At 54.9% G+C, this 28,000-nt stretch overlaps 1 protein-coding gene, 1 long non-coding RNA gene and 2 pseudogenes across 3 annotated transcripts; 3 read left to right on the top strand and 1 right to left on the bottom strand.

Annotated features, from left to right (window-relative positions):
* Positions 1–27,998, top strand: LOC128820803 (uncharacterized). Of its 2 annotated transcripts, none has more exons than XR_008440961.1 (2): positions 1–400; positions 27,425–27,998. It is a non-coding gene; the product is annotated as an uncharacterized LOC128820803 (long non-coding RNA). The 2 variants fall into 2 exon arrangements; XR_008440962.1 differs by lacking the exon at positions 1–400 and adding an exon at positions 26,890–27,283.
* Positions 1–28,000, top strand: part of LOC128820668 (uncharacterized) — a 1,438,581-nt pseudogene that overhangs the window by 958,817 nt on the left and 451,764 nt on the right.
* The window catches only part of LOC128820670 (zinc finger protein 850-like), a 488,361-nt pseudogene that overhangs the window by 14,624 nt on the left and 445,737 nt on the right, over positions 1–28,000 (bottom strand).
* LOC128820718 (olfactory receptor 14J1-like) lies at positions 3,973–5,459 on the top strand. The gene has a single exon (XM_054001537.1). The coding sequence runs from the start codon at positions 4,434–4,436 to the stop codon at positions 5,364–5,366; it is 933 nt and encodes a 310-aa protein (XP_053857512.1). The 5' UTR covers positions 3,973–4,433; the 3' UTR covers positions 5,367–5,459.

The following is a 28,000-nucleotide window of genomic DNA, read 5'->3' as shown; positions in this document are numbered from 1 at the left end:
CGCCAGCCCGGGCCCAGCCAGGATCCGCCGGGCCCCAGGAGCAGCCCCGGGCCGGGCCGGCTCGGCCAAGCTTCTGCCGCCCTTGGGCTTGGCCCGCAACCAGCGGGCAGGGCCAGGAGAAGCCATCGGCCCCGGCCGTGCTGCTGCTCTGCTCTGGCCTGGCTGCTGAGATCCTGGCCCTGCCCCCAGCGCCGCCCAGCCTGACACAGCCCCAGCGCAGCCGCTGCACAAACCTCCATGGGAAAACAGCTCCGGCCGCAAGGACCCAGCCCGGCCGGGCTCACGCAACCATCTGCAGGCCCCACCTGAGATATTGACTCTTCCCGTGCTTCCATCCTCCCTCCAGTGAGAGAAAAGGACAAAGTGCAGGCACACACAGGAGCAACGTGAAGACACCCAGGTCAGTGAAGAGGAAGTTGAGTCCCAGATGGGAGGGATGAGGAGATGCCTTGACCTTGGGGCTGAAATCCTCTGGTAAAGCTATGGAGAAGGATGGAATTGATACATCAGACTCTCTTTTGCCCTATAACGCATTGAAAAAAATGGGGAGGTGGCTTGTTCAGCAAAGGCCTCCATGCTAAAGTAAGGAAATGTTGCAGTAGCTGTGATCCCATGAGGAGTATGAACATTGAAAGAGAAAAGAGTGATGAGACCCTGTGCCCTCAGGGAGAGATTAAGAAGACCTCTGTTCCCAGAGATGAAGATGATTTCAGAAATAAATGAAGAGAACCTTTGCTCTTAAACAGCTCATCTTTAAACCAATACCCCATAAGTTGACATGGCCCATAAACACAGCTGTGGGAAAAGCTGTAAAAATTGGGAGAGACATCATGATTGCAGATTTTTCCAGGCAGCTGCTATTTGGGGAAATGAAAAGTCATGAGATAACTGTTTTCTTGTGGAGAAGTCTCCATAACATTAACAAGAGGAACTTCTCTCCCTAAGTGAACAGAAGAAAGACTATTTGAGTAGTTACCTGACAGAAAATTTTAGGTTTTGTATCTTTACATGGTCAGGTTGTAGGGAGAGAGGAGAAGTGTTCTGAAAGTTTTGTTCTGATTTTTATTACTCTTTCTTTTAGTTACAGTTAGTAAACTTTTCTTTATACCCTTTTAATGTTTTGAGCCCACTTTGCCTTTCTCCTAATCCTACCTCAGAGCAGGAAATTAGTAAGTATATTCTAGTGAGTGCATTGGTAATTAGCCAGCACTGAACCCACCACACTAATTGATGCATTGGCCGAGAAATCTCAAATTGTTGAAACAATGAACTGCCCCAGACAAGAGGGAAATCAAGGCAGAGCCATGGTTTGTCAGGACTTGCTTGATCTTAATGAGCCCCGTGGTGCATTTGGAGCTGAGCCCTGGAACCTCAGGGCCTGAGAGGAGATTGCACAAACCTTTCCAGGAGTCCAAGGCAGAAGAAAACCCCAAAGTGTCTCAAAGCATTAATGGGTCCCACTGAGGTCCATCCCCAACACAGGCTCCTCATGGACTCCTTGGAGGAGAGAATTGGAGGCCAGGATGGCACAAAAACCTCTCAGAGACTCAAAATGGCACAAAAACCTCTCAGTGTGGAAAGGAAAACGCAAAGTACTTGACAAAAGTTGAGTATCTCAAAGTATTAATGAGCTCCACTGAGTGTTAGTACAGAGCTCTCAAGGGACTCGTTAAAGCAGATAATTGGGGCCATGATTGCACAAACCTCTCAGAGTCTGTATCCAAAGAGAAACACCAATTACCTTTAAAAAACGGAAGTACCTTTAAGCATTAATGAGCCCCACTGAGTGTTGTTCCTGACAAAGCCTCTCCAGGGACTAATTACAGCAGATAATTGGAGGCCATGATTGCAGAAAGCTCTCAGAGACTGCAAGGCAAAAGCCAAAGCCAAAGTCCTTTGAAAAACCTGCAGTGCCTGGGAGCATTGTGGAGCCCCCAGGGCCATTGCTGAGCAAGGCTCCCCAGGGACTCCTTCCAGCAGATCCTTGAGGCCACTGGGATGTGGGCTAGGGGGGGATGCTGAGGGCAGGACAAGGGGCTGACAGTGCCCAGCCTGGCTGGGGCTGTGCCAGGAGGCCCCAGGGCCTCAGGACAAGGTGTCTCCTGACAGCCCTTGGTGGCACAGACCCTGCTGTGCCCCAGGCCACCAAGACTTGGCTTCTCTTTGTCCCCACCTGTCATCAGTGCCTCCAGTTCTCTGCTCAGTTGGGGCCTGGGGACACTTTCTCAGTCTTGTCCCTCACTGGGACCCATTAAAAGTCAAAGAAACTTTGGAGTTGGATTCTGACTTGGAGTTCTGGAGAGGTTTCTTCAGCTCCCTCTCAGGGCCTGATGTTCAGGGCCTGAGCACAGAGCCCCAGAGGCTCATTCAAGTCCTTGTGCTGTGTCTGTGCTGCTGAGCTGGGCCGGGCTCCTGGCACAGAGGGTGATGCTGGTAAGCAAGCAGAGCTTCAAAAGCACATTTCTCTGGATGAGCAGCTCTTCTCCCAGCCCAGCAGGGCTGGGGCACTGCCTGCAGCCACCCCAGGCACAGCCCAGAGGCACAGAGAGAGGAGAGGCAGCCTGGGCTGGGAGAGTGACTGAGACCTCACTAGAGGAGAAATCTTCACAGGGTTTGAATGAATAATTCTTTGCCTCTAGGAAAGTTAAACTTCCATTCCTGCAGTGATCTCCTAAGGCTGGGCCATTCCACAGTTTCCATGTTCTTTTGCAAGGGCTCTCCCAGTTCCTCTGGTGTAGAGGAGGTGGCCATAGGGCAGACAGGGCAGTACCTGCAGGCAGCAAGGGCAGGCAGCATCAGTGAGAACGAGGTTAAAGGCAGCCTGGGGTGGGAGGACAGGAGAGTCCCCATCAGGGGAGAAATCTGCACAGCCCCTGGACACGGTGAGTCTCAGGCTGCAGAGCAATGCAGGTGAGTTCCTGGAAGTGTCTCTGACAATGCCAGCACTGACAGGACCTGTCAGGGTGGCTCTCCTGGATGTCCTGGTGTGGAGCAGAACAAGCTCCAGAGCTGGGCTTCCCTGCTGCCCCCTCAGAGGCACAGGACAGGTCCCTGCCCAGGCAGAGCTGCCCCAGGGCCGTGGGGTGGGGATGGGCTCTGTGAGCCCTGGCAGGGAGCGGAGCTGGGCACAGGGAGACGCTGCTGGCAGGAACAGCTCCCCTCAGCAGAGACACGGGCAGGGAGGGACAGGGAGCTGCTGCCACAAATGCTGGGCAGGGGGATGTGGCACCTCCCTGCTGTCCCTGTGGCTCAGACACCTTCCCCCAGCAGCTCCTCCCCGGGTTCCTTTCCCATCCTAAGCAGAGCCCCTGCCCTCATCCCACGGGGGCTCGGCTGTGCATTGCCCCTGCAGCAGCCAGAGCCCAGGCAAGGAAGGACAAGCCCCTGATTTCCATCAGTCTCAATGTCCCTCCTCCCCTGGCAGGAGCAGTGTGACATTTCAATGCCATGCCCAGGTGCCTGTGCTGTCCTTGTTGCCACCATTGGGTTTTCTGAGGCAGTGCCAGGCTTTGGGGGCTGCTGGGGAGATGTGTCTGTGTGAGCAGAGTGCCCAGGTGCCCTCAGGGGCCATTCAGCTGATTCCCTGGGTGTCCTGCAGGGCTGCAGGTGCCCTCCAGAAGGGCACAGCTCTCCCCTGCTGTCTCTGGGCTGCCTGGGATCCCCATGGAGCAGACAGCTCAGTGGTAGGGCCAGGGAAATGCTGCTGGGCAGCTGCACCTGGGCAGCTGCAATGATCCTTCTGTGCACCAGCCTGGCAGGAGACAGCTGAGATCCCAGTGAGGCACCCTGAGAGAAGGCGAGGGCTCTGTCCATCTGCTCTCTGAGCCCAGAGCCCTCTGCTCTCAGCACTGCCCTGGTTCTCTCTAGGGGAACTCCTCTGGGTGCCTCTCCTTCAGCTCAAAGCTGCCAGCAAGGGGCAGCTGAGAACAGCCCTGATGGCCAGAGTTGCTCTCTTGTCCCTGCACTGAGAGACCATCCCTGTGCCTCTCACACCCACACGATTTCACCTGCAGTGCATTAGAAATGTCAGGGATTTCAAACATACACCATCACTCCTAACTGTGGCAGGTGCAGCTGGATGAACAAATACAAGGAACTCCCCCAGCTCAGTTCTTCAGATGGGCAAATTGCAAACAGCAGAGCTAAAAAGCTTTTTGGTGTTTCACAAGTCGATTTAATTGGAGATAAGCCAGCATTCTCAGTTGCCTCTCACTACACAAGAGAATCCTCCTGAGCCCATTTGTGAGTCCCTGCTCTCAGTGCCAGCAAAACCCAGAGCCCAGGTGAGGGGAATGCACAGAAGTGATCCTAAAAAGAGCAACCCTGAAAGCTGAATTGCTATGAGATATGCAATATATTTTCCTTGTAGAAGGGTGGCCTGACCCAGTCCTGTATTTTTCTCCTCAGCAGAAAACCATTTCCTGAGGCAGCCAATGTCCAACAGCAGCTCCATCAGCCACTTCCTCCTGCTGGCACTGGCAGAGACGCGGCAGCTGCAGCTCCTGCACTTCTGCCTCTTGCTGGGCATCTCCCTGGCTGCCCTCCTGGGCAACGGCCTCATCATCAGCGCCGTAGCCTGCGGCCACCACCTGCACACGCCCATGTTCTTCTTCCTGCTCAACCTGGCCCTCAGCGACCTGGGCTCCATCTGCACCACTGTCCCCAAAGCCATGCACAATTCCCTCTGGGACACCAGCACCATCTCCTACACAGCATGTGCTGCACAGCTCTTTTTCTTTCTGCTCTTCATCTCAGCAGAATATTTCCTCCTGACCATCATGTGCTACGACCGCTTCGTGTCCATCTGCAAACCCCTGCACTACGGGACCCTCCTGAGCAGCAGAGCTTGTGCCCACATGGCAGCAGCTGCCTGGGCCAGTGCCTTTCTCAATGCTCTGCTGCTCACAGCCAATACATTTTCCTTGCCCCTGTGCCATGGCAATGCCCTGGGCCAGTTCTTCTGTGAAATCCCACAGATCCTCAAGCTCTCCTGCTCCAAATCCTATCTCAGGGAACATGGGTTCATTGCTGCTAGTGCTTGTTTAGCACTTGGTTGTTTTGTATTCATTGTTTTCTCCTATGTGCAGATCTTCAGGGCTGTGCTGAGGATCCCCTCTGAGCAGGGACGGCACAAAGCCTTTTCCACCTGCCTCCCTCACCTGGCCGTGGTCTCTCTGTTTATCAGCACTGGGGCATTTACCTACCTGAAGCCCCCCTCGATGTCCTCCCCATCCCTGGATCTGGCCCTGTCAGTTCTGTACTCGGTGGTGCCTCCAGCCCTGAACCCCCTCATCTACAGCCTGAGGAACCAGGAGCTCAAGGCTGCAGTGAGGAGAATGATGACTGGATGCTTTCAGGAACATTAAACTGCTGGCCAATTTCAGCAAATCACTTGTAGTCAAAGTCATCTTTTATACATCTTGTTGGTTTCATTTTGGAGGTTCTATTCCTTTGTTTTAATTTTTTCATGTTGTCCAAAAAGAACTATCATTTTTAGTACCATTTCTCATTTTGTTTCTCTCCACATTCCCTGTGGCCACAGACTGTGTCAATGAGGGGCTGCGCTCTCGGTGGCTTTAAAGGAACTCAAGGATCTCCCAGCACAGTTTTCAGCACAGCTGCCCTTTTGTTGCCTTCTCTGGAGCTGCAGCAGCAATGTCTGTGTGCAGAGCTGGGGGCAGATCAGTGCTGGCACAGCAGCTGTGCCCAGCAGCAGCAGCAGCACTTGGTGGTGCCAGTGCTGCTCCCGTGGCCCTGCCCCGCTGCCCTGGTGGCCCTGGTGTTGCTGCAGGGCCTGAGTGCTCTCGGGGCCAGGCACAGTCCTGGGGGTGGCAGTGCCGGGGCTGCAGCAGGGACAGGCCATGGGCACTGCTGGGGCAGCGCTGACGCCTCAGGCCAGGGCCTGGGGGCTCCAGGCTCCTTGCCCAGGCTCTCTCAAGAACACGGCCAGGCCAATGCTCAGCACAGAAAACCCCCGTCAGCAGCCCCAGGCTGGCCGTGGGCAGGCTGGGGGCAAACAGCACGGCTGGTGCTCTGCCAGGGCCCTGGGGGAGATGGGAAGGAGCAGCAGAGCAGGGGCTGATCCATCCCCAGTGCGCTGCACAGCCCAGGGCAGCGTCCCAGAGCGTCCTCATGGAGCTGCCAACAACATCCCCCCTCTGCAGCCCTGGCCTCTCCCCCAGCTCACACAGGTGCCGCATCCTTGCAGGCACAGACACGGCAGCGCTGGCTCAGGAGCCCCTGTTTGCATTGCACACAGCAGGCGGGAGCACCCCCGTGCTGGTGCTGTGGGGACATGAACCTGAGGCAGCACAAATGCCATCAGCCCCTGGGGCCAGGAAGGGCTGGGGGACGCCAGGGAAACCACTCAGCTTTGTCCTGGCCTCTGCACTCAGCCAGAAAGTTTGTTCCCATCAGCTGGGAATTTCCTGCCCCACTGCAGACGCTGTTGCTCAGAGCCAGGACTGCCTGGCAGCCACCCCAAACTGCCCTGAGCATTTCCTTTGCTCCACTTTTGCTTTCTTTACTCTTCCTGCTCCAAATTTCTTTCTCTTGCCCACCCCTGTTCCCTCCCCTGCAAAAAGCTCATCCCTGTTTGCCCTTTCCTCTCTGGCCCCACTCCCCATTGCAGTTCCTGACTTGGCACCATGGGAACGTCCCTTGGGGAGCAGGATCATCCCACAAGTGCTGCAGGAATTGCCTGCAGGCTCCTGCAGTGCCTGGTGCTGCTCCTTTGCCAGAGGCAGCCCAGGCCAGGGGGGCACATCTGGGCTGCTGTGTCTGCCTGTGGGGCTCCCTGTTCTGGGCAAGGAGCAGGAGCTGCAGAGGCTCTGCAGGACTGACAGGATGGGCTTTGGGGCTGTGAGCAGAAGCTGAAGGACCTGGGCTGCTACAGCTTCTGAAGAGGAGGCCCAGGGCTCCTCCTGCAACTGCTCCAAGGGTGGTTTCAGACAATCCCAGAATCAGCAAGGCTGGAAAAGACCTTGGAGATCATCAAGTGCAGCCTCTGCCCTGACACCGCCTTGTCTCTCCTGAGCCTCCTCTTCTCCAGGATCAACAACCCCAGCTCCCTCAGCCACTCCTCACAGGACTTGTGCTCCAGAGCCCTCACCAGCCTTGTTGCCCTTCTCTGGACACGCTCCAGCCCCTCCATGTCCTTCCTAATTTGGGGGGCCCAGAACTGGACACAGCACTCGAGGTGCTGCCCAACCAGTGCCCAGCACAGGGGAAGAATCCCTGCCCTGCTCCTGCTGGCCACACCATTCCTGATCCAGGCCAGGAGCCATTGGCCTTCTTGGCCACCTGGGCACACGGCTGGCTCATGTCCAGCCTGCTGTCCATCAGTCCCTGCAGGTCCCTTTCTGCCTGGCTGCTGTCCAGCCCCTCTGTCCCCAGCCTGGAGCGCTGCAGGGCTTGTTGTGGCCAAAGTGCAGGACCCGGCAGTTGGACTTGTTCAACCTCACCTTGTTGGATTTGGGCCCTGGATCCAGCCTGTCCAGGGCCCTGTGCAGAGCCCTCCTGCCCTCCAGCAGATCCACACTCACACCCACCTTGGTGTCATCTGCAAATTTGCTGATGGTGGACTCAATTCCCTCATCCAGACCATCAATGCAGATACTTAAATCCACGCTGGCTGGCTCTGACCCCTCGGCCATCCTGTGGGTGCCCTGTGATGGCTCTCAAGGTGATCTGTTCCAGAACCTTGCCAGGCACCGAGGTCAGGCTGACAGGCCTGGAGTTCCCCAGATCCTCCTTCCAGCCCTTCGTGGGGATGGGCTCACACTGGCACCTCCAGTGCTCTGGCACCTCCCTGCTGAGCCAGGACTGATGGTAAATGATGGAGAGCAGCTTGGGGAGCTCATCCACCAGCTCCCTCATCCCCCTAGGATGGATCCCATCCCATCCCATACACCTGTGAGCATCTGAGTGGCTCAGCAGGTCACCAGCTGCTCCCTCCTGGATTACAGGGGGCTGTTCTGCTCCCTGTGCCCATCTGCCAGCTCAGGAGAACTCTTGTCCCGAGGACAGCCTGTCCTAATGTTGAATATTGGGGCAAATGAAAGTGTCAAGCTGCTCAGCCTCTTCCATATCTTTATTTACTCTTTTCCCCACTGGATCCAATGAACAGTAGAGGTTCTCCTTATCTCTCCTTTTGCTACTACTTTTTTTATAAATATTTTTCTATTATTTCTCAAAGAGGTGGCCAGGATATGCTCTAACCTGAGCTTTCACCACTCTACTATCTGCATGACCTAACATCATCCCTAAATACTTCCTGAGTTCCCCTTTCCAAACCCTCTTTTGTCCTGAGTTCCCACAAAAGCTCCATGCCAAGCCAGGACAGTCCTTTTCCTCACTGGTTGAACTTCAGCACAGAGGGACAGGCTGCTCCTTCCGCCTTACGATTACTTTCTTGAAGTGTGTCCATCCTTCCTGCACCCCTTTATTTTTAAGGGATGTTTCCTTTAAAAAATCAGTACCTGATTCGCTACTCTCCAAATCTGCATCCTCAATAGACCCAGGTCTGCCCTCCATAATTCCAGTGGTGAGGTTTTGTTGCTGCCCCTCCTTTTTTCACAGAATACTGAAAACTTGTTGGGGAAGATGAAATAGCAAGGCCCTATAAATATGAGGGCCTGGCAAAAGAATCAGAGAATACAGATATCGAGATGAAAACGAGGTTTGAAATACCAAACCTTCATTACTGAGCATCCCAAAAACAATAATGCAATCCCCCTTTTCTGATAGAACCTAAGGTCAAATGGAATGTCCTGTCTCACCCCCCAATGTATGGTTCATCCCATACCTGTAACCCTCCCCTGAAGTATCCGATGTCTGTAACCCCATTGGCCCAAGTCCTGTCCCAGCCCACCTTGAAGCCCCTGATAAGGTGTGGCCGAGGGACCGGACGCTCTCTCTCTCGGACCTTCCTGCTGGGACACCCACCTGGCACCATCTCTCTCTCTCCCTCTCTCTCCCCCCCCCCGCTCTCCCCGGGCCTGCCACGAGTTGCGGCTAGCAACTCTAAGCAGGGCCCTTCATCCTTTACAATAAACCCTATGCTCTAAAGACCAGGCCTCAGAGATCCTTCGTTAGCACCCACCCAAACCGTCCTGGAGCCCAGCAGTCCCCGCAGATTGGCGCCCAACGAGGAAGACCGACCCCCACAGACTGGCAACCCCACGTGTCTGAAGACCTCTTCAGCTTTTCTACCTGTGGGAGAATTCTCCATGGACGGTAACTAAATAACCAGTTGTAGCCTCCTAATCGGTGTCGTGAGCACGGCGTATCGTTGCTGAGCAGCGTGGAAGCCGGAGCTCTATAACTTTGCCGAGGCAATCCTCGAGCAGGGGAATTCGTTACAAGGTAGCGAGTACCTGTACCTCTTGGAGGAATTCGCCTGGCAATCCTCGAGCATAGGCGGCCGCTGCTGCGCTGCAGCTACCTAGAGCTCTCTGAGGAACCTTGCCGTGGCACCCCGCCACGTGCACCGAGCACAGGCGAGCACTGCTCTGCACTGCCCGCACTGAAGCTCTGAGTGGAGTCTGGAGGCCCCGAGCACGGAAAGACGTTCCTGAGCGACGCCTGAAACCGGAGCTCTGAGGGGGACCTCAAGCAGAGTCCTGAGCGCCGACTGGAGTGCCTGGCCAGCCCCCCACGTCGGAGTTCTGAGTGAGGACCCTGCCCCTGCGATATCAAGGTGAGCTACACTGGTGTAAAAATGGGACAATCCCACTCTGCCCCTGATCGGGATCTCTAGAAGGAACTTAAGCATTCTTTACGCTGCAGTAACAGTACTTTACCTAAGCAAGAGCTAAAAAACCTTTTAGAATGGACTCTAGTTAATTTCCCGAATGCGGACCGTTCAGCCGTCTTTACCAGAGACTTTTGGGACTCAGTTGGAAATAGACTCTTTAATGACATTTCACGCCGGGATTTGACTGGCGTTCACCTTCTCCCGGCGTGCAGAGCATTGGTTGAGCTGTTCGCTGCACAGCAGAAGACCGCGGCAGCCGCTCAGCCGGACCACGCTGTCCCTGAAAATCCCCTCCACGCTGCCGCGAGTCCGCAGCGGGGCACGCCCCCCGCCTCCCCCCCCGCGCCGCGCAGCTGCGGCGTCCGCGGCCCCTCCCCCCGCCCATGCGGTCGCGGCGTCCGTTGCCCCGGCCCCCCCACCGGACCCTGCGGCCCCTCCCGCCGCCCCCCTCCATCCCCGCACCCCCCACTCCACTAACCTCTGCTGCTCCGGTTGGCGCGGTTGGCCCCCCCCCGCTCCGTGTCGGGCCCCTCCTCCGCCTCCGCCCCAGCAAGCCGGCCCAGCAATGCGATCGCGGCAACACCCCCCGCTGCTGGCGCTGCACCGGCCCCGGCCCCCCCTCCCCCTGCGGCCCCGACTGTACCCCCCCCTCCCCCCCGCGAGTCCCGCCGCTCCCCCAGCCACGTGCTGTGTCTCTGTGGCTGCAGCCATCGCCGGCCTCCTGCAGAGTCACGCGGCCACGTTTCTGCAAGCAGCTCATGCTCCCATCGCTGCCGCGGCGCAGGCTGACACGGCAGCGTCCTTTGTGCCGCCGGACGGAGCGGTCCAGCCCGCCAAGCCACCCCGCGCCTCCCGCGCGGTGGCTCCCCCACCGTTGTCACTGCCCCCCTCAGACATGCCCACCGCCATGGTCCCTGCTCCAGCCCAGCTTGCGAGCTACCAGCGGCTGAGCTCCGCGGCACAGACACCGGCTTGCCCCCAGCGCCCTGTCCCCGCTCCGCGGCGATCCCTGGCCAGCCCCCCCCTTCCTACCACCGCTGCAGCTGTGCCGGGGACTGCGGCCACCGCCGGAACCGCGACAGCAGCCCAGCCCCCTGCCCCTGAGCCCCCCAGTCCACCTCTGTTTGCGGCGCCGCTGCCGGCTCGGAGCGCCGCGGCGCCGCTGTGGCCCGACCCGCCCCCATCGCGCAGGGGTGCCCCGGGGCTACACGCCGCAGCGCTGCCACCCCCCTGCGGGCGGCGGCGCCCTGCCGTTCCCTTCTGTGGCCACAGAGACGGTCCCTGCTGCGCTCCCCGAGGCGGCCGCCATGATGCCTCACCACGCAGACCCCGTGACACGCCCCCCGCATGCACAGTCCCTGCGACCCTCGGAAGACCTGCCTCACGCCGTGACACCGCCGCCGCCCCCCCACGCCGCCTCCGCCACGCCTTTGATCCAGCCTCCCAGTTCCCACACGCTCCATGCTGCAGTCCACCCCCAGCCGACATCACTGTGCCCTCCCACGCCAGCACCACCGCTCCCAATTCAAGACGCAGGACACCAGCCCGCGTCGCCAGAACTTCCGGGTTTACTGCATCTACAAGTGTCTCCGCCCACACCACCAGCCCAGCTGGAGCCTGTTACAGCCTCATCACAAGTGGCCCCCACTGCAGCGCGCCTCGCACAGCCTCTGGAAACCCCAATGCTACAGCCATCAGCAGCCCCTGCGCAGAGGCAGCCTCCAGCCGCCCTTCACCTGCCTCCATCGTCACTGGGTACCGTGCCGCAGCCACTACATCCTGCACCTGACCCAAGCAGGACTGGACTACAACCAAGCACACAAACCGTGCAACGAGAAGGGGGAGGGTCGAATGTGACACACATAGAGAACTGTATCACATTTCCAAATGCCAACCCTCTTAATGCTGAAAAGTCACCAGCATCAATCACAAATTTAGAAAATCCCCAGAAAAGTTTTGACAATCTTCAACTGACAGACTGGAATCAAATAACACGTGACATTTGCAAAGAAGAAAGCCTAAACCCTATAGCACTGCCTGTGGTATTCAGCCAGCAAGCCGGTGGTCCCAGAACTTGGACAGCTATCCCATCTCATGAGGTGAAAGAATTGCGAAAAGCAATAAAGGACAATGGTATCTCCTCTCCATATTTTAGACAACTGCTGAAAAGTACCCTGGAAGGACATACACTCACACCAAATGACTGTAAAAATCTTGCTGCTATAATTCTTACAGACTCACAGTATATACTATGGGAACTTAAATGGAAGAGACTGCTTACAGGGGTACTAAACACTTATAGACAATGTACTGATGCAGACCTTCGTGCCCTCACCCTGTCTAAGCTAATAGGTGACCCACCGGATGACCAGAATGAAAATCAAGTGAATTTACCCAGAATGGTGTTAGATGACATAAAAAAGATGGCTCGCAAAGCTTTTTTGCAAGTTCAGCCTGCAGGAACTTTTGAAAAAGCCTACAATCTAATTAGTCAAGAGTCATCTGAACCATTCACCTCATTTGTGGACCGGGTGATCCAAGCAGCAGAAAGACAATGCGGTGATGATATAGCCCGTCCAATAGTGATACGGGACATCATTGAAAATAATGCAAACGCGGAATGCAAGAGAATTATCAAAGCCCTGGGAAAAGAAAGACCTACAGTGCCTGAAATGATTGATGCCTGCAGCAAAATTGGGAGCCCACAGCATGTAGCAACAGTCCGAGTAAATGAACTTGGAGAAACTCTAGGAGAGAAAATTGAAAGGGCTCTTACAGCACAAGTAGCGCAAGCAAAAGCACAGGCAGCACAAGCAGAAGCACGAGACCAAAAACTTACTGAAATCCTAACTGCCTTGCATCTAAAGTCCCAGCAAAGAGCGTGAAGCCCGCTGACACCCTCACATCAGCCAGTACTTCCACAAGTACAAACCAAGAAGCAAGCATCCAGATATGAGCTGCGCAGAATCATCAGGAGAAAGTGATCTGCCAGGAACAGCTCAAGAAAAGAATGAAGTTTTATCATTTGCACGCGTGCATGTTGCTTTTGTTCTTTTGTTTTAGTTTTTGTAGTGAAGCTTTACCTGTAAGTCAACCAAATATGAATGTCTGGGTTGCTTTAGCCAAGTCCTCAGGCTCTGATACCATCTGTCTATCCATCCTGGCTAGACGATTTGTTTGATGGTTGGAGCTTTGCACCTTGGCTAAAGGAACTCTGTAAAGTAGGTTTGATTATTCTGATAGTGATAATTGTAGTTTTAGTAGCAGTACCCTGTATACTTCAGTGTGTGCAGAACATAATGAGTAAGACAGTATCTAGCATCTTAGTTGTTCATCAGAACGGGGGAGATGTTGGGGAAGATGAAATAGCAAGGCCCTATAAATATGAGGGCCTGGCAAAAGAATCAGAGAATACAGATGTCGAGACGAAAACGAGGTTTGAAATACCAAACCTTCATTACTGAGCATCCCGAAAACAATAATGCAATCCCCCCTTTCTGATAGATCCTAAGGTCAAATGGAATGTCCTGTCTCACCCCGCAATGTATGGTTCATCCCATACCTGTAACCCTCCCCTGAAGTATCCGATGTCTGTAACCCCATTGGCCCAAGTCCTGTCCCAGCCCACCTTGAAGCCCCCTGATAAGGTGTGGCCGAGGGACCGGACGCTCTCTCTCTCTCTCTCTCTCTCGGATCTTCCTGCTGGGACACCCACCTGGCACCATCTCTCTCTCTCTCTCTCTCCCCCCGCTCTCCCCGGGCCTGCCACGAGTTGCGGCTAGCAACTCTAAGCAGGGCCCTTCATCCTTTATAATAAACCCTATGCTCTAAAGACCGGGCCTCAGAGATCCTTCGTTACCACCCACCCAAACCGTCCTGGAGTCCAGCAATCCCCGCACCATGATGTCACAGCCTGCTCTGTGATGCCACACAGTCCCCTCTATCATGCCATAGCTGCTTGATGACCTCACACAACACACTCTGTGACTCACAGCCCAATCTGTGACCTCACAGCACCCACTCTGTGGTGTCACAGAGCCCCTCTCTGACATCACAGCTGCTCTGTGCCTCTGTGACACAGCCACAGAGGTGCTGCTGTGACACAGCCCCCTCTGGGACATCCCACAGCCCCTGCCAGTGCTGAGCCCCTGTGAGCTCTGTCTGTGCCCTGCTCGTGTCCCTGGCATGCCCTGGCAGTGCCCCAGCCCTGCTGGGCTGTGCACAGGAGCTGCTCCTGGCCCGAGCTGTCTCTCTGCAGCGCTGCCCTTGCCAGGAGCTGCCTCTGGGCCAGGAGCCCGGCCCAGCCCAGCAGCACAGACACAGCACCAGGACTTTAATGACCCTCTGGGGCTTTGGTGCTCTTTGCATCAGACCCAGCCCCTCAGAATGTGCTCAAAGAACTTCTCAAGAACTCCAAGTGAGATTGAAACACTGAAGTTTCTTTTACTTTGAAGAGATCCCTGTGAGGGACACAACTGAGAAAGTGTCCCCAGGTTCCAGTCAGAGCAGAACACTGGAGGCAGTGATGACAGGTGGGGACAGCAAGGGAAAGGTGTCTCTGGTGCTGAGCAAACCTGGATGTGCTTCAGGAATGCAAAGGGCCAAGGCTGAGCCCCAGCCCCTGGCAAGGCAGATCCTGTCCCTCCCTCATTGCTCAGGGCTCTTCCCAGGATGGGCACTGGCATGTGGGGATGTGCAGTGCCAAGGGCAGGACCATGGGGCGGCCCCTGCCAGGCTGCTGAGCAGGGACAAGGAGGCACTGAGGCCCCAGGGCTGCAAGGGTCACTTGTCCCCTGGTGGCCTCAGGCCCAGGGCCAGCAGCCATGGCCAAAGTGCTGCACAGGTTGGCTCTGTCAGGGCCTTGCGGCTGCTGCACATGCCTGTGCCCTCTGCAGCCCAGGCTGTCCTACGGTGTCCCTGCCCTGCGCCTCTGTCCCTGCAGGCTGTCCTCATCCCCCGGCTGCCCCACCTCGCTGGCCCCTTCCTTTGCTGACAGCTCTGCCTCCTGCCTGCCTCTGCCTGGCCACACAAAGCCTTGGGCTGCTCCAGGCTCCTTCTGGGGACGTGCTGCACCACAGCCCTGCCCTGGGAGGGAAATTCCTTTCTCCTGGTGTCCACTCTGGGCCTCCCCAGCTGCCCTTGGTGCCATTATTGCCTTCTCATGCTTTTATCCTCCATGAAGAAAAGCTCCAGCCTCTCTGAAACCACCCTTCGCTCCCTCCCAGGCTACTCCTGTTCTGTCTTCAGTCTCCACACCACTGACCCCAGAGCCCACAGCCTCCACCTGCTGGATATGTGATGAGGCCTCCAAACCCCATCTTGGGAGATTTTTGGGTCCTCTTCGAGGTCTATGAAAATGGAAACTGTGATCAAAGTTATTTTCTCCCAAAACTTGCATGGACAGAAGAAGGGTCAATGTCTCTAAACTGAATGAAGGCCCATTTTCATTTGTTAGAAGGAGGAAATATTTTGCAATTATGAGAGTGGCACTAAACTGCAACTGTTTTTCCAGAGAAGTGGATGCCTCACCCCAGGAATGCTCCAAGATCAGGAGCTTTGTGCAACCTGACCCAGTGAAATCCCCTCCCAGAGAATGGAACTCCTGTTGTGTGGGTTCTCTGATGTGCTGGGTGCCCTCACAACACTTCTGGTCAGAATGTCTGCTGAGGGCAGCCAGGCTGCTGCAGGGGCTGTGACCTCACAGCCATCACCATGGCAGCCCTGTCCCCTGGGCCTGGCTCTCCCCTTTCCTCTGCCCCTGCCTTGTCTCTGCTGGCATGAAGAGTTTTGTCATTAATATCTTGTCCCCAAGGTGCTGGGGCCAATGGCTTCCCCGTCAGGCTCCTGGAGCAGAAGTGGCTTTCCAGAGCCCAGCCAGGAATGAGCCCTGAGGCAGCAGCTCTGCAGTGCTGGCCACCAGGCCGGCTTGCCAAGGGAGGCTTCTGGCCATGCCCTGCAAGCAGCTGCTGCTGCCAAGGTGCCTTTGGTGCCTCAGGCTCTCCCTGGCACAGCTGCCAGCACGGCACTGCCCTTGTGCCCGAGGCCTTCCCTGGGCTGGGGCTGGCCTGGGGCTTTTCCTGCAGCGGGACCTGCCCTGCTCCTGGCACAGGAAAGGCAGTTCCTGCTGGAGCAGGAGGCTCTGCCTGCAATGGGCTCAAACCACTCCAGCAAGGCCCTGCTTACTTCAAAATTGCTCTCTAGAGCAGAATATTCTAATAATTGTTATTGCTCCTGTAGTGTGGAGTAAATAACTCTGGTAAAGATCTTTCTTCTAATCATGATCAGAAACAATCAGAGCTTTGTTTATATAAATATATCTGGTATTCCATTGTTAATCCTGTGGGAAAATTGCATTAAGGTTCAATTCCACCTGTCCAATCTTTTACACTTTTGACAAATTTTGGGGCTGGGATTGGATCCAGTCTCTCCCAGTCTCCTCTCTTAGGAGGAATTTTATAAGTCTGGGGGTCCTGCAGGGGTTTGAGGATCCATGGTGGCTGTTGAGTGTCATTTCTCCACCTCATGACTCAGCAGGAGTTCCTCCATAAAGAAATAAAGCTTTTGCCGGAAGCTCCCACTCTGACCATGACAGGAACCCCTGTGAGTGTCTGTCACATCCCAGCTCTTTGGCAGCCTGGGGACTCCTGGGATGTCACCGTGAAGCCCCTGTGAGTGCCTGTGACAGATTGGTGCCTTTGCAGCCCAAGGTGCCCTGGGATGTCACCATGGAATGGCTGTGACTGCCTCTGACCACACGGCTCTTTACCATCCCCAGAAACCCCTGGGAGGTCTCCATGGAACCCCTGTCTCTGCCTGAGACATTCCAGGCCTTGAACAGCCTGGAAACTCTTGGAAAGTCCCCTCGGAACCCTTCTGAGGGCATGTGATAAATCTGATCCTTAGCAGGCAAACATCACCAGCCCCTGTTGCTATGACCAGTTTCCATGGCAACCATCACCAGCCCCTGTTGCTATGGTCAGTCCCTGGGCAGCTCCATGGAGACCCCATCCAGGGGTGGTTGCCATGGACACCAGCTCAGGCCTGGAGCCAGAGCCCGTTGCCATGGCAACCATTGGCAGTCCCATCCCCAGGGTCATGGGATCCCAGAGCCACAGAATTGGCTGAGCTGGGAGGGACCCATCAGGATCCACGAGTCCAACTGCTGGCCCTGCACAGGACACCCCAACAATGCCAGCCTGGGCCTGGCAGCGCTGTCCAAACGCTGCTGGAGCTCAGAGAGCCCTGGAGCTGTGACCCTTCCCTGGGCAGCCTGGGCAGTGCCCCAGCAGCCTCTGGGCAAAAACCTTTTCCTGAGATCCAGCCCGAGCCTGCCCCGACTCAGCTGCAGCCGCTCCCTCCACTCCTGTCCTGGGCACCAGAGTGAAGAGGTTCCCACAGCCCCAGCCAGGGACCCGCTCCCAAGGCTGCTGCCGTGGCCACCAGGGCTGGCACCAGCTGGGATGCTCGCTTTCCACGGGCCGGGGTTCAGGAATGGGATTCCCCAATTTCCTGCTCCTGCTAAAACCGCGCTGCCGCTCGCTGCCCTCCCGCCTCCCATGGAAAGCACAAAAGGCAACGATCCTGGGCTGGGATAAGAACAATTTACTGCAAACAGCAATGAAACATAAACTTTAAGAGATTTAGATATTTTAGAGGAGCTAAGATGAAGTTATGAGTTAGTAGTTAACTTAGAATTGATTCCTTGTCAACACAATGTTTATTTAGCTGGGTTTATAATGAAGAATATAGAAACTGACAAATAGCTTTTAGGAACATAAGACAATTGTGGGCCTCCTCTGTTCTGAAACTGATTGAAGACAAGGAATGGGAGTTCTACCAAGGTTCATTTGTCATATTTGCATTGAAAAGGTAAAAAGGTCAAAATGAGGAAGACTTCATTTACTTCCTCATTTTGGGACCCCTCCCCATGAAAGGGACCACCGACCCATTTCAAGGAACAAACTATGCATGCTTAATAGCTTTTGAAATGATTAGCATAGGAAGCGAGGAATGGGATGTACCAAAATGATGAATATGTATTTGTATTTTGGATATTCAATTCTTGTGTGGATAAAAGGACTCTGTAATCATTGGAAAGGTGCTGTGTGCATTTGGGAGCTATCCCACACGCTGCCCGGCGTCGCAATAAACATACACTTTCTAACTTTAAAACTGTTAGAGAGTTTTTGTCCGTCACAGTTGGATATTGGTGCTAGATCAATATCCGTATTTCTTTAGTAAATCAGCAACGAGACAAGGAACAAACAGGAACAGCAACAATATTGATAACAGAAGGGATAAGAAAAATATTTACAGGGAAAACTACATCACCACTGACTGGCTCTTCCCAGCCACGTATTTCCTCCTGCCTGGAAAGGGCACCCTTCTCCTCAGGGAGAGAGAGAGTCCCTTTCCTGCCCCTGGCAATGACCTGAGGTGGGAGTGAATGTAATGACAGGGCCATGGCCAGACCCTCATGTTCTTCAATCCTACATCAGGTCATTGGCAGGGGCAGGAGAAGATACAGGTGTCTTCCCAGCATGGATCATAGGGAACATGGATCACCAGGGATCTTCCCAGCATGAGTTTTTCAATGAAGAAGGGGGATGAAGCTGGAGCAGTGCACAAAGCTCTCCCTGCACTTGGGGCATTTGCAGGGCTTCCCTTACCAGTGCTTCCGTTGGTGTCTGGTTAAGGCAGAGCTCTGGGTGAAGCTATTCCCACACTGGGGACACTCGTAGGGCCTCTCCCCAGTGTGGATGCGCCGGTGGGTGACGAGGTGGGAGGTGTACTTGAAGCCCTTCCCACAACTGGGGCAGCGGAAGGGCCTCTCCTCTGTGTGAATCCGCTCATGTAGAAGGAGATTTCTGACACTGGGCACACTCGTAGGGCCTCTCCCCAGTGTGGATGCGGCGGTGCCGGATGAGGTGGAAGTTATGCTTGAAGCCCTTCCCGCAGTCGGGGCAGCGGAAGGGCCTCTCCTCTGTGTGAATCCGCTGGTGCAGGAGGAGATGGGAGCTGGTGTGAAACCTCTTCTGACACTGAGCACACTCATAGGGTCTTTCCCCAGTATGGATACGTTGGTGGATGAGGAGGTTGGATCTGAAGCTGAAGCCTTTTCCACACTCCCCACACTTGTAGGGCCATTCCCCGGTGTGGATCATCTGGTGGCAGATCAGGTTGTTGCTCCGCCTGAAGCTCTTCCCACACTCCAAGCACTTGTAGGGCTTCTCCCCATCATGAACCTGCTCATGGACCACCAGCTCCGAGATCTGGCTGGAGCTCTGCCCACCTTCCTGGCACAGGGTGGGTCTTTCCTCCTCAGAGCACCCTGGGCTGGGTTTGCAGCCCCTCCTCCTGTGGGATCTCTGGGGATTTTCCTCCCCATTGGATTCCTGTGCCATGGAGCTGCTCAAAACGGCCTCTGCCATGAGGTTCTGCCGTGGGGATTTGTCCTCCCTGGTCTCCATCCTCAGCTCCTCCTCTGGGGCAGGAAGGACAAGGAGAGGATGGGATTTGCCTCCGTGCCAGAGGGAAGGGGAAGGAGATCCCCCCAGTGCGTCCCCGGCAGGACGGCGTCGGCAGCGGGGTTGTCCTGCAGCCAGGGGCCAGGCTGGGCTGGGAGATGGAGCAGGAGAGAGGGGGAAAGAGGCAGGGACTTCCTCCTCACTTGCCTGGGTGTCCCAGGACATCTTCCTCTTCCTTGCAGCCTCCTCCTCCATCTGGCGAAGGTCTGGGAATGGGAAATTCTGTTCTGGGAGGGAAACAAGAGATGAGCTCACTGAGTTTTGTACTAGTTTGAAGGCAAACCAGGGAGAGATTCTATGCCAAAATTACAATTTAATCATTAAATTAAGCTCAAGGCAATGATCCAGAAACACTGGCTTAATCTGACCGAATCAGGATATAACCTGTCACCCCGTTGGTCAGGGCGGTGGTAGCAGTCTGATGAAATGGTGGCTGCAGTCCTGTTGGAGTGATGAACGTGATTCTGTCAAAGCAGTGATCCTGTAGAAGGGTCTGGTCTTCCTCTGAAGGTCCAGTGGTGCTTATGGAGCTCTTGTCCTCTGGGAATCCAGTAGGCAAGGTGCTCCTGGTGTTGCAAGGGTGAGATTATATGCAGGCAGGAATGCTTGGTTCCTCCCCCTGGGCGGAGCATCCCACAATGGGATGATGTCATTTTATCAGTCCTGCAGTGACACTCAATGGCCCATGAACAGAAGATGGCCCCTGCAGGGCGTTATCAGGGCTGAGTCCTGGCAGAGATAAAGAACACTGCCCCACCTGTTTATCACAGTTCATGAAGATGGTGACTGAAAACACACTTTTGGTTACATCTTACATTGTCACCTGAAACAGTGAGGCAATCCCTGCTCGGGGTGGGGGGTGAACACCACCCCCCTTACCCAAACTGGCTCAGGTGTAAAACCCCCACCCTGGGAAGGCCCCGCACACAGGGGACAATGTCACACTTGCCCTGCCCCAGGGGAGGTCTCTGTCCCTGTCACTCCCTTGCTCACCCCCCTTTGCTCTTTCTTTCCATCTCTCTCTCTACCTCACATTTACTGTTCAATAAAATCCACTTGGGATTTGGTCTCATTAGCAACTTAACTGGGCAGAGGCATCTCTCTAACAATTTTATTAACCAGATGGTGACATTATTTTGGCTCAATGAGTTTAGGGCACTGTTGTCTGACCCCAAGTGCCTTTGACAACAGCATGGTTCCCTCCTCTGAGCAGATTGTGGCTCCTTCTAGAGGAACTTTTGGAAACTTGGACACTGCTTCCTCAGAGGGCCTTTTGGGAGAACTTATGAGGAAAATGGCTGTTGTGGGTTGCCAGTGTAAATAACATATTTTGTTGTCCTTCCTTGAAAAGTTTGTTAAAATCACTGGAGGAAAGGGAGCAAATGACACACGCAAGACTGAAAAGGATCATTCACCGCAAGTTGAGGAACACAAGGCTGCTATAAGTCCTACAAGATGGCCAGCTCAAGTAACTAAATTCCAAAAAAACTCACGAATTCACAGGCTTGGGGGCTTTGCCAAATGTGAGAATCATTATTTTCTTCGTCCCTGTCGCCTTTGTGACAGATACACAGAGCTTTCCCTTTTTTTAAATAATCTGTATTGGGCCATATTTCCACTTTTCTTTTATCAGAACCTGTCAGCAGCTGAGCTGGAGCTGTGCAGGAACTGATGAAATTTGCAAGTGCCACAGAATTGCTTCTATTGTCAGTTTATTCATGTTTGGGATTTGTGTTTCCATCGTGAGTGACTTGTGAGAAGAGCAAATATTCCTCAATATAGGAAACTTAGGCTTAAGTTTGATTTCTGCCGAGTTTATTTTGTCTGGTGCCCAGGGGATGTTCGAGGGGTCTCTGTGCCTCTTGCCCTCGGGGATGCTTGGGAGGGGCTTGGATGGGTTGTCCCTGTCCCTGTCACCCCAGGCCATTGCCCAGGGGGTCTCCATTGTTCTCACCCCAGGGAATGCCTGGGGTGTCTCACTCCCTCTCACCCTGTGCCAGGGGCTGCTCAGGGCAGTCTCTCTCCCTCTCAGCCTAAGGGATGCTCGGGGGTCTCTGTCCCCTCGCCCTGGGGGATGCTCAGGGGGTCTCCATCCCTCTGGCCTCAGGGAATGCCTGTGCAGGGCTGGGGACCAGGGGCTCTGTGTCCCTCTCACCGCTGAGGGTGCTCGGGGCTGGGGGGGCTCTCCGACCTTCTCATCCCTGGGGAGGCCGTGGGGGTCTCTGTCCCTCTCAGTCCTGCTGTGACCCTGCCCAAACATCATCGGGGTCAGAGGGACAGAGACACCCCCAAACCCCCAGAAAGGCTGAACCTGGGATTTGGTTTGGACTGAGGATTTAGGAAGGGGCTGGAATTGGGGCTGGGGTTGGAGCTGGGGCTGAGATTTGGATTAGAGCTGGGATTGGGGTTAAGGTTAGACATGGGATTGGCTTTAGGACTGGGGTTGGGATTGGGTCTGGGGCTAGACGAGTCTGGCACTGGGATGAGATTAAATACAGAACTGTGAGTGTGTCTAAATGTGGAGTGAGATTGAGACCAGGATCAGGGTCAGGTTTGGGACTGAGCGCACGCAGAGCGGGACAGGGGGGATGTCACTGCAGGATGTCCCTGGCATGGTCCCAGCCCTCCTCAGGCACCTCCAAACATGGGGGGCAGCTGGGTGCTCCGAGATCCAGGTGCTCCCACGCTGCCCCTCAATAGCAGGCGAGCATTCCCTGAGGGCAGCCCTGAATGTGACCCTTGGGGCTCTGGGATCAGCCCTCACATCCCTGTGGGAGCAGCTGCTTCCTGAGGAAGGTTGAAGCCCAGCTGTCCTTTCCTTCTGGTGCCTCCTCCTCTCCTCAGCTGAGGATGTCAAACTCCCGAGGAGCAGGAAAATCCCCATTCCCTGTTTCCTTGTGGCTGCAGCCTGGAACATCCACTCAGAATGAAGAACGTTCTGACAGCCCTGCTGAAGGACACCGGGAGGAGGTTTGTGGGAAAGGGAGGAAATTGTATTTTGATAGGAAATAAAGTTACAATATTATTTCTTTCAGTCGCATTCATTTTCAGTCAGTTGCAGTTCTGTTTTCAGAGTGCCACCTTCTCAGGTGTTTGTGTTTGTGTCCTCCTTTCTCTCCTGCCTTTCTTTACCTGCTCTGTTTCACTCTCAGTGCCTCCTTTGATCCAGGGCAGCTCCCACCAAAGACCCTGCCCTGATTTCATTCCCGAGCCAGGAGCTACAACCACCATGGGTGAGGTTATGAAGGCTGGCAGTGAAATGTCACTGTAGGATCTTGCTCCACTTGGCTTCTGGATCTTCCATAAGAGCTTTGCCTTCAAGGGCAGGAAGATCTTTTCCTGGCTGGGAACTGGAATTCCAGCCCCTGGGAGCGTGTGCCATGGATCCCAGAGGGGCATTCCCGAGGCTCCCAGAGTGCTGCTCCTGCCGTGCCTCCCAAGGAGCTGTGCAGGGCCAGGGGACAAGATGCAGCAGCTGTGTTGGTTCTGCAGTGCCACAAGGGCCCCTGGTTCCATGAGTTTCCGCACTGCCAGCAGCGGTTCCTGGGTTCCCGTGGTGCCCTGCTGTGTCACCATGGATATTTGGTGGCATGAAGTTCCTCAGTGTCACAATGGCCTATCTGGCTCCATGAGCTTCCGCAGTGTCCAAATGGCCTCCTTGGATGGGCAGTGTCACCATGGGCCATTGGCTCCATGCAGCCCCTCTGGGTCACCATGCACTCCTTAGTTCCATAGAGCTTAACGGTGAGGATGGTACCAGCAGCTTCCATCTGCAACAGAGATCCAGGGAAAGGACAGGGACAGAGAATTCAGCTGGGAGACTCAGAGAATTCTGCTTCCAGAGATCATTTCTGCTCACACTGTCCCTTGTAGAAAGGTGACACCATTCCAGGCAGCCTGTACTGAGCAGGTGCTTCCTGAGTGGGGTTTGTTGTTCAGGAAGCCTGCTCAGGCTTTTCCATTCTTTCCTTCCCAAGAGGAAAACTTCTCCTGGGCCTGTGTGCAGGCAGAGCCCTGAGGAGAGCAGGTGGGACACGGTGCAGTGGGCTGGGACATGGAGCTGCAGAGCTCAGGGACAAGGTTCTGCTGCAGGGCACAGGGATGTCAGTGCCAGGTGGGCCATGTCAGACATGGTGAGGCTGGGGCTGAGGAGCAGCTTGTCCAAACAGGGTCAGCCCTCAAGGGGCTCATTCTTCTACAGGCTCAGACCTCCTAAGGAGACATTCAGGATCAAGGTCACCTGGGGAATGCTTCTATCAGCTCTTCTCTGAAGTGGAAAATAAAAAATACTCACTTGATTAAAGAAAAAAAGTCATGAGGTGCACTTTGAAATCCTCCTTGCAAGAACTCCAAACTGACTCCAAACAGCTGCACAAGCCCTGGAGACCTGAAGACCATTGAAGGAAGACAAAGAGTCCCCAAGGGCTTTCTGTATTTTGATGACTGCCACGGTGGATTTGGGGCTGAATCCAGGACCCTCAGGCACTGAGAGAAGGCTGAAGAAGCTGCTCAAGGAGTCAGAAGCAAAACTCCAAGGCCCTTGGAGCATCACTGGGCCCCACTGAGGGCAGGCACTGCCAAAGGCTCCCCAGGGACAGGTGAGAGCAGCTCCTTGAGGCCAGGACTGCAGGGAGCCAAAGGCTCAGAGCAGGGAACTGCAATGCTGAGCAAGGCCTGGGCTGGCTGGGGGAAGCAGAAAGGCCAAGCCCTGAGCCCAGCCTGGCACAGCAGGGCCTGTCCCTCACGGGTGGCTCGGGGCTGTTTGTGGGGCAGTGGGATGTGAGGGGCAGCAAGGACAAATGTCACAAACCCGTGTGACACTCCAGATCCTCATGGAACCAAGGGGCCATTGTGACACTGTGCTGCCTCATGGAATCAAGGAGACCATTGTGGAACTCGGGGGCCCCAAGTAACCAAGGGTCTGTGGTGACCTTGTGGAGCCTGCAGTGTCACAGAGGAGCTGTTGTGACACAGCGAGGGCGCATGGAGCCAAGGGGCCATTGTGACACATCAGGGCTCTGTGGAACCAAGGGGCCATTGTGACACTGCAGAAGCAAGGGGGACATTGTGACACTCCAGGGCCTCATGGAACCAAGGAGACCATTGTGACACTGTGGGGTCCCACAAAACCAAGGGAACATGGAACAGATCTGGCTGGCTTGGCCACCTGGGGCTACCTCTCATCTGCCTTTGAGACACTGGGACCATGTGCTTTTCTTGCTGATGGAAAAAACCATCAATCTCGACCAGGCACCCATGGCCAAAATTAGGCATCTGCCTCCAGAATTCCCTATATCCAAGGACAGCTCCCAGACAGAAGCTGCCACGACTGACAAGTCTGTCTGGCCTTGGCTTCCTGAGGGCTGGCACTCATGTGCCTCAGAAACACTGGAGCTCTGTGCTTTCCTTCCTAATGAAAAGAACTCATCTTCCTGTCCAGGCACCCACGGCCAAAATTGAGATTCCACCTCCAAAATTCCCAGGGTCCATGGATAGCCCCTAGATGAAAGATGCCAGGAGAGACAGGTCTGGCTGGCTTGGCCTAAGGGTGGCCACCTCTCATCTTCTTCCAGAACACTTGGACTTCATGCTTTTCTTTCCTGCACCAAAAAATCATCCAATCCGGACCAGGTGCCCATGGCCAAAATTGGGATTCCAACTCCAAAAGTCTGTACATCCAAGGATTGCTCCCCAGTGAAATCAGCCAGGACAGAGAGGTCTGGCTGCCCTAGGCCTCTTGGGGGCTGCCTCTCACCTGCTTTCCAAACACCGCGGCTCGGTGCTTTCCTTCCTATGGAAAAGAACTGCCCTTCTTCTCAAGGTGTCCGTGGTCAAAATTGAGATTCCTTCTCCCAAATTCCATATATCCAAAGATCCCTCCACAACAAAAGCTGCCAGGACAAATAGGTCTGGCTGGCTTGGCTTCCCAGGAGCCACCTCTCTCTCATGTTCTGTCTTTGAAACACTTGGGCTCAGTGTTTTCCTTCCTATGGAATAGAACCGTCCTTCTTATCTATGCAGAAATGGCCAAAATTGGGGTCCCACCTCCCAGATTCCCTATATCCAAGGCTTGCTTTCAGACAAAAGCTATCAGGACAGAGACGTCTTGCTGCCTTAGGCCTCTGATGGCCGCCTTTCATCTGCCCCTCAAGCACCGGTGTTCCGTGCTTTTCTTTGCATGGAAAAGAATTGTGTTTCTCCTCCAGGTGTCCATGTCTGAAATTGGGATTCCACCTCAAAAATTCCCTATATCCAAGGGTTGTTCCCAGCCAAAATCTGCCAGTACCGTCAAGTCTGGCTGGCCTTGGCCTCTGGTGGCTGCCCCTGCCACATTGGGGCTCGGTTCTTTCCTTCCCGTGGAGATCCCTGTGACACTGTGGGGACCTCATGGAACCAAGGGGATCATTGTGGCACCACTGGAGCCCATGGAACCAAAGGGCCATGGTGACACAGCGGGGCTTCATGGACCCAGAGACCATTCTGACTCTGTGGGGCCTGATGGAACCATGGAGGCCAATCTGACCCTTCAGAGCCTCATGTCACCAAGGGGGCATTGTGACACCTCAGGGCCTCCTGGAAGCAAGGGACCATTGGGACACTGTGGGGCCCCATGGAACCGAGGGAACATGGAACAGGTCTGGCTGGCTTGGCCTCCCAGGGGCCACCTGACAGGTCTGGCTGATCTTGGAATGCCAAGGGCTGCCTCTCATCAGCTCCTGGAGCACTGGGGCTTCGTGCTTTCCTTGCTGTGGGAAAGAATTGTCCATCTTTTCAGATGCCCATTGCCAAAATTGGTACCCTCCCTGAAAAATTTCCTGTATGCAAGAGTATCTCCCAGAAAAAAACCTGCCAACTCTGGCTGGCCTTGCCTTCTGGTGGTCACCTCTCATCCACCTGGGAAACATTGGGGCTGTGTTCCTTCCTTCCTATTGAAAAGAACCTGGCCTTCATGTCCAAGGTCCATGACAAAAATTAGAATTTGGCCTCCCAAATTCCATATATCCAAGGATTTCTCCCTGACAAAAGTAGCCAGGACAGACAGGTCAGGCTGGCCCTGTCATCTGGTGATTTTCTTAGACTATGAGCTGAATGTTTTCATGTGGAAACACCTTGGAGAGGGAGAGATCTCCCAAGGTGGGATTTTGAGGCCTCAGGCACACGAGCACTACATATGGACAAAGGAGCTCTGTGCTCTGTGCGGTTGTGGTGGTTTTGCATCACTCAAGTGACGTCCTGAGAGAAGCTGCTAGCAGTTTCCTCCATGTCTGACAAGAAAACAATCAGTAATTAGCTTTGAGAGCTGATAATCTGTTAAATTTAAGGCACTAAGGAACGCCTCTGTGAAGACACAAGTTAAAGACGAAGGAGCCTGGCTGGGTCTCTTTCCCTTCTGGGCAGCAAAGAGGTGCCAAGGCCGGGCCAGCCCCCGTCTGGGCCGGGGCGGGCCGGGCGGCTCCTGCCGTGGGGCCGGGCCCCTTCCCAGGGAGCCCGCCAGGCCCCATCGGCTGCCGGGCAGGGGAGGGGAGGCCGCGGGGCCGAGGCCGGGCCGGGCCGTGGCTGCGCTTGCTGACATCTGGCCGCTGCCGAGCCCTGCCCCGCCGCCAGCCCGGGCCCAGCCAGGATCCGCCGGGCCCCAGGAGCAGCCCCGGGCCGGGCCGGCTCGGCCAAGCTTCTGCCGCCCTTGGGCTTGGCCCGCAACCAGCGGGCAGGGCCAGGAGAAGCCATCGGCCCCGGCCGTGCTGCTGCTCTGCTCTGGCCTGGCTGCTGAGATCCTGGCCCTGCCCCCAGTGCGGCCCAGCCTGACACAGCCCCAGCGCAGCCGCTGCACAAACCTCCATGGGAAAACAGCTCCGGCCGCAGGGACCCAGCCCGGCCGGGCTCACGCAACCATCTGCAGGCCCCGCCTCAGATATTGACTCTTCCCGTGCTTCCATCCTCCCTCCAGTGAGAGAAAAGGACAAAGTGCAGGCACACAGAGGAGCAACGGGAAGACACCGAGGTCAGTGAAGAGGAAGTTGAGTCCCAGATGGGAGGGATGAGGAGATGCCTTGATCTTGGGGCTGAAATCCTCAGGTAAAGCTGTGGAGAAGGATGGAATTGATACATCAGACTCTCTTTTTCCTTATAATGCATTGAAAAGAAGGGGGAGATGACTTGCTCAGCAAAGGCCTCCCTGCTAAAGGAAGCAAATGGTGAAGTAGCTGTGATCCCATGAGAAGTTTGAACAGACAAAGAGAGCAGAGTGATGAGACCCTGTGCCCTCAGTGAGAGAAGAAGAAGATCTCTGTTCCCGGAGATGAAGAGGATTTCAGAAATAGATGAAGAGAACCTTTGCTCTTAAACAGCTCATCTTTAAACTAATACCCCATAAGTTGGCATGGGCCATAAACACAGCTGTGGGAAAAGCTGTAAAAAATGGGAGGGACTTCACGATTGCAGATTATTCCAGGCAGCTGCTATTCGTGGAAATGAAAAGCCATGAGATAACTGTTTTCTTGTGGAGAAGTCTCCATAACATGAACAAGAGGAACTTCTCTCCCTAAGTGGACTGAAGAAAGACTATTCGAGAGGTGGAAAACTGACAGAAAATTTTAGGTTTTATGTCTTTACATTGTCAGGTTGTATGGAGAGGAAGTGTTCTTGAAGTTTTGTTCAGATTCTTATTACTCTTTCTTTTAGTTACTGTTAATAAACTTTGATTTACACCATTTTAATG

This window comes from Vidua macroura, chromosome 30 (assembly GCF_024509145.1).
Source record: "Vidua macroura isolate BioBank_ID:100142 chromosome 30, ASM2450914v1, whole genome shotgun sequence".
Lineage (NCBI taxonomy): Eukaryota > Metazoa > Chordata > Aves > Passeriformes > Viduidae > Vidua > Vidua macroura.
This window is presented reverse-complemented; position numbering and strand designations above follow the sequence as displayed.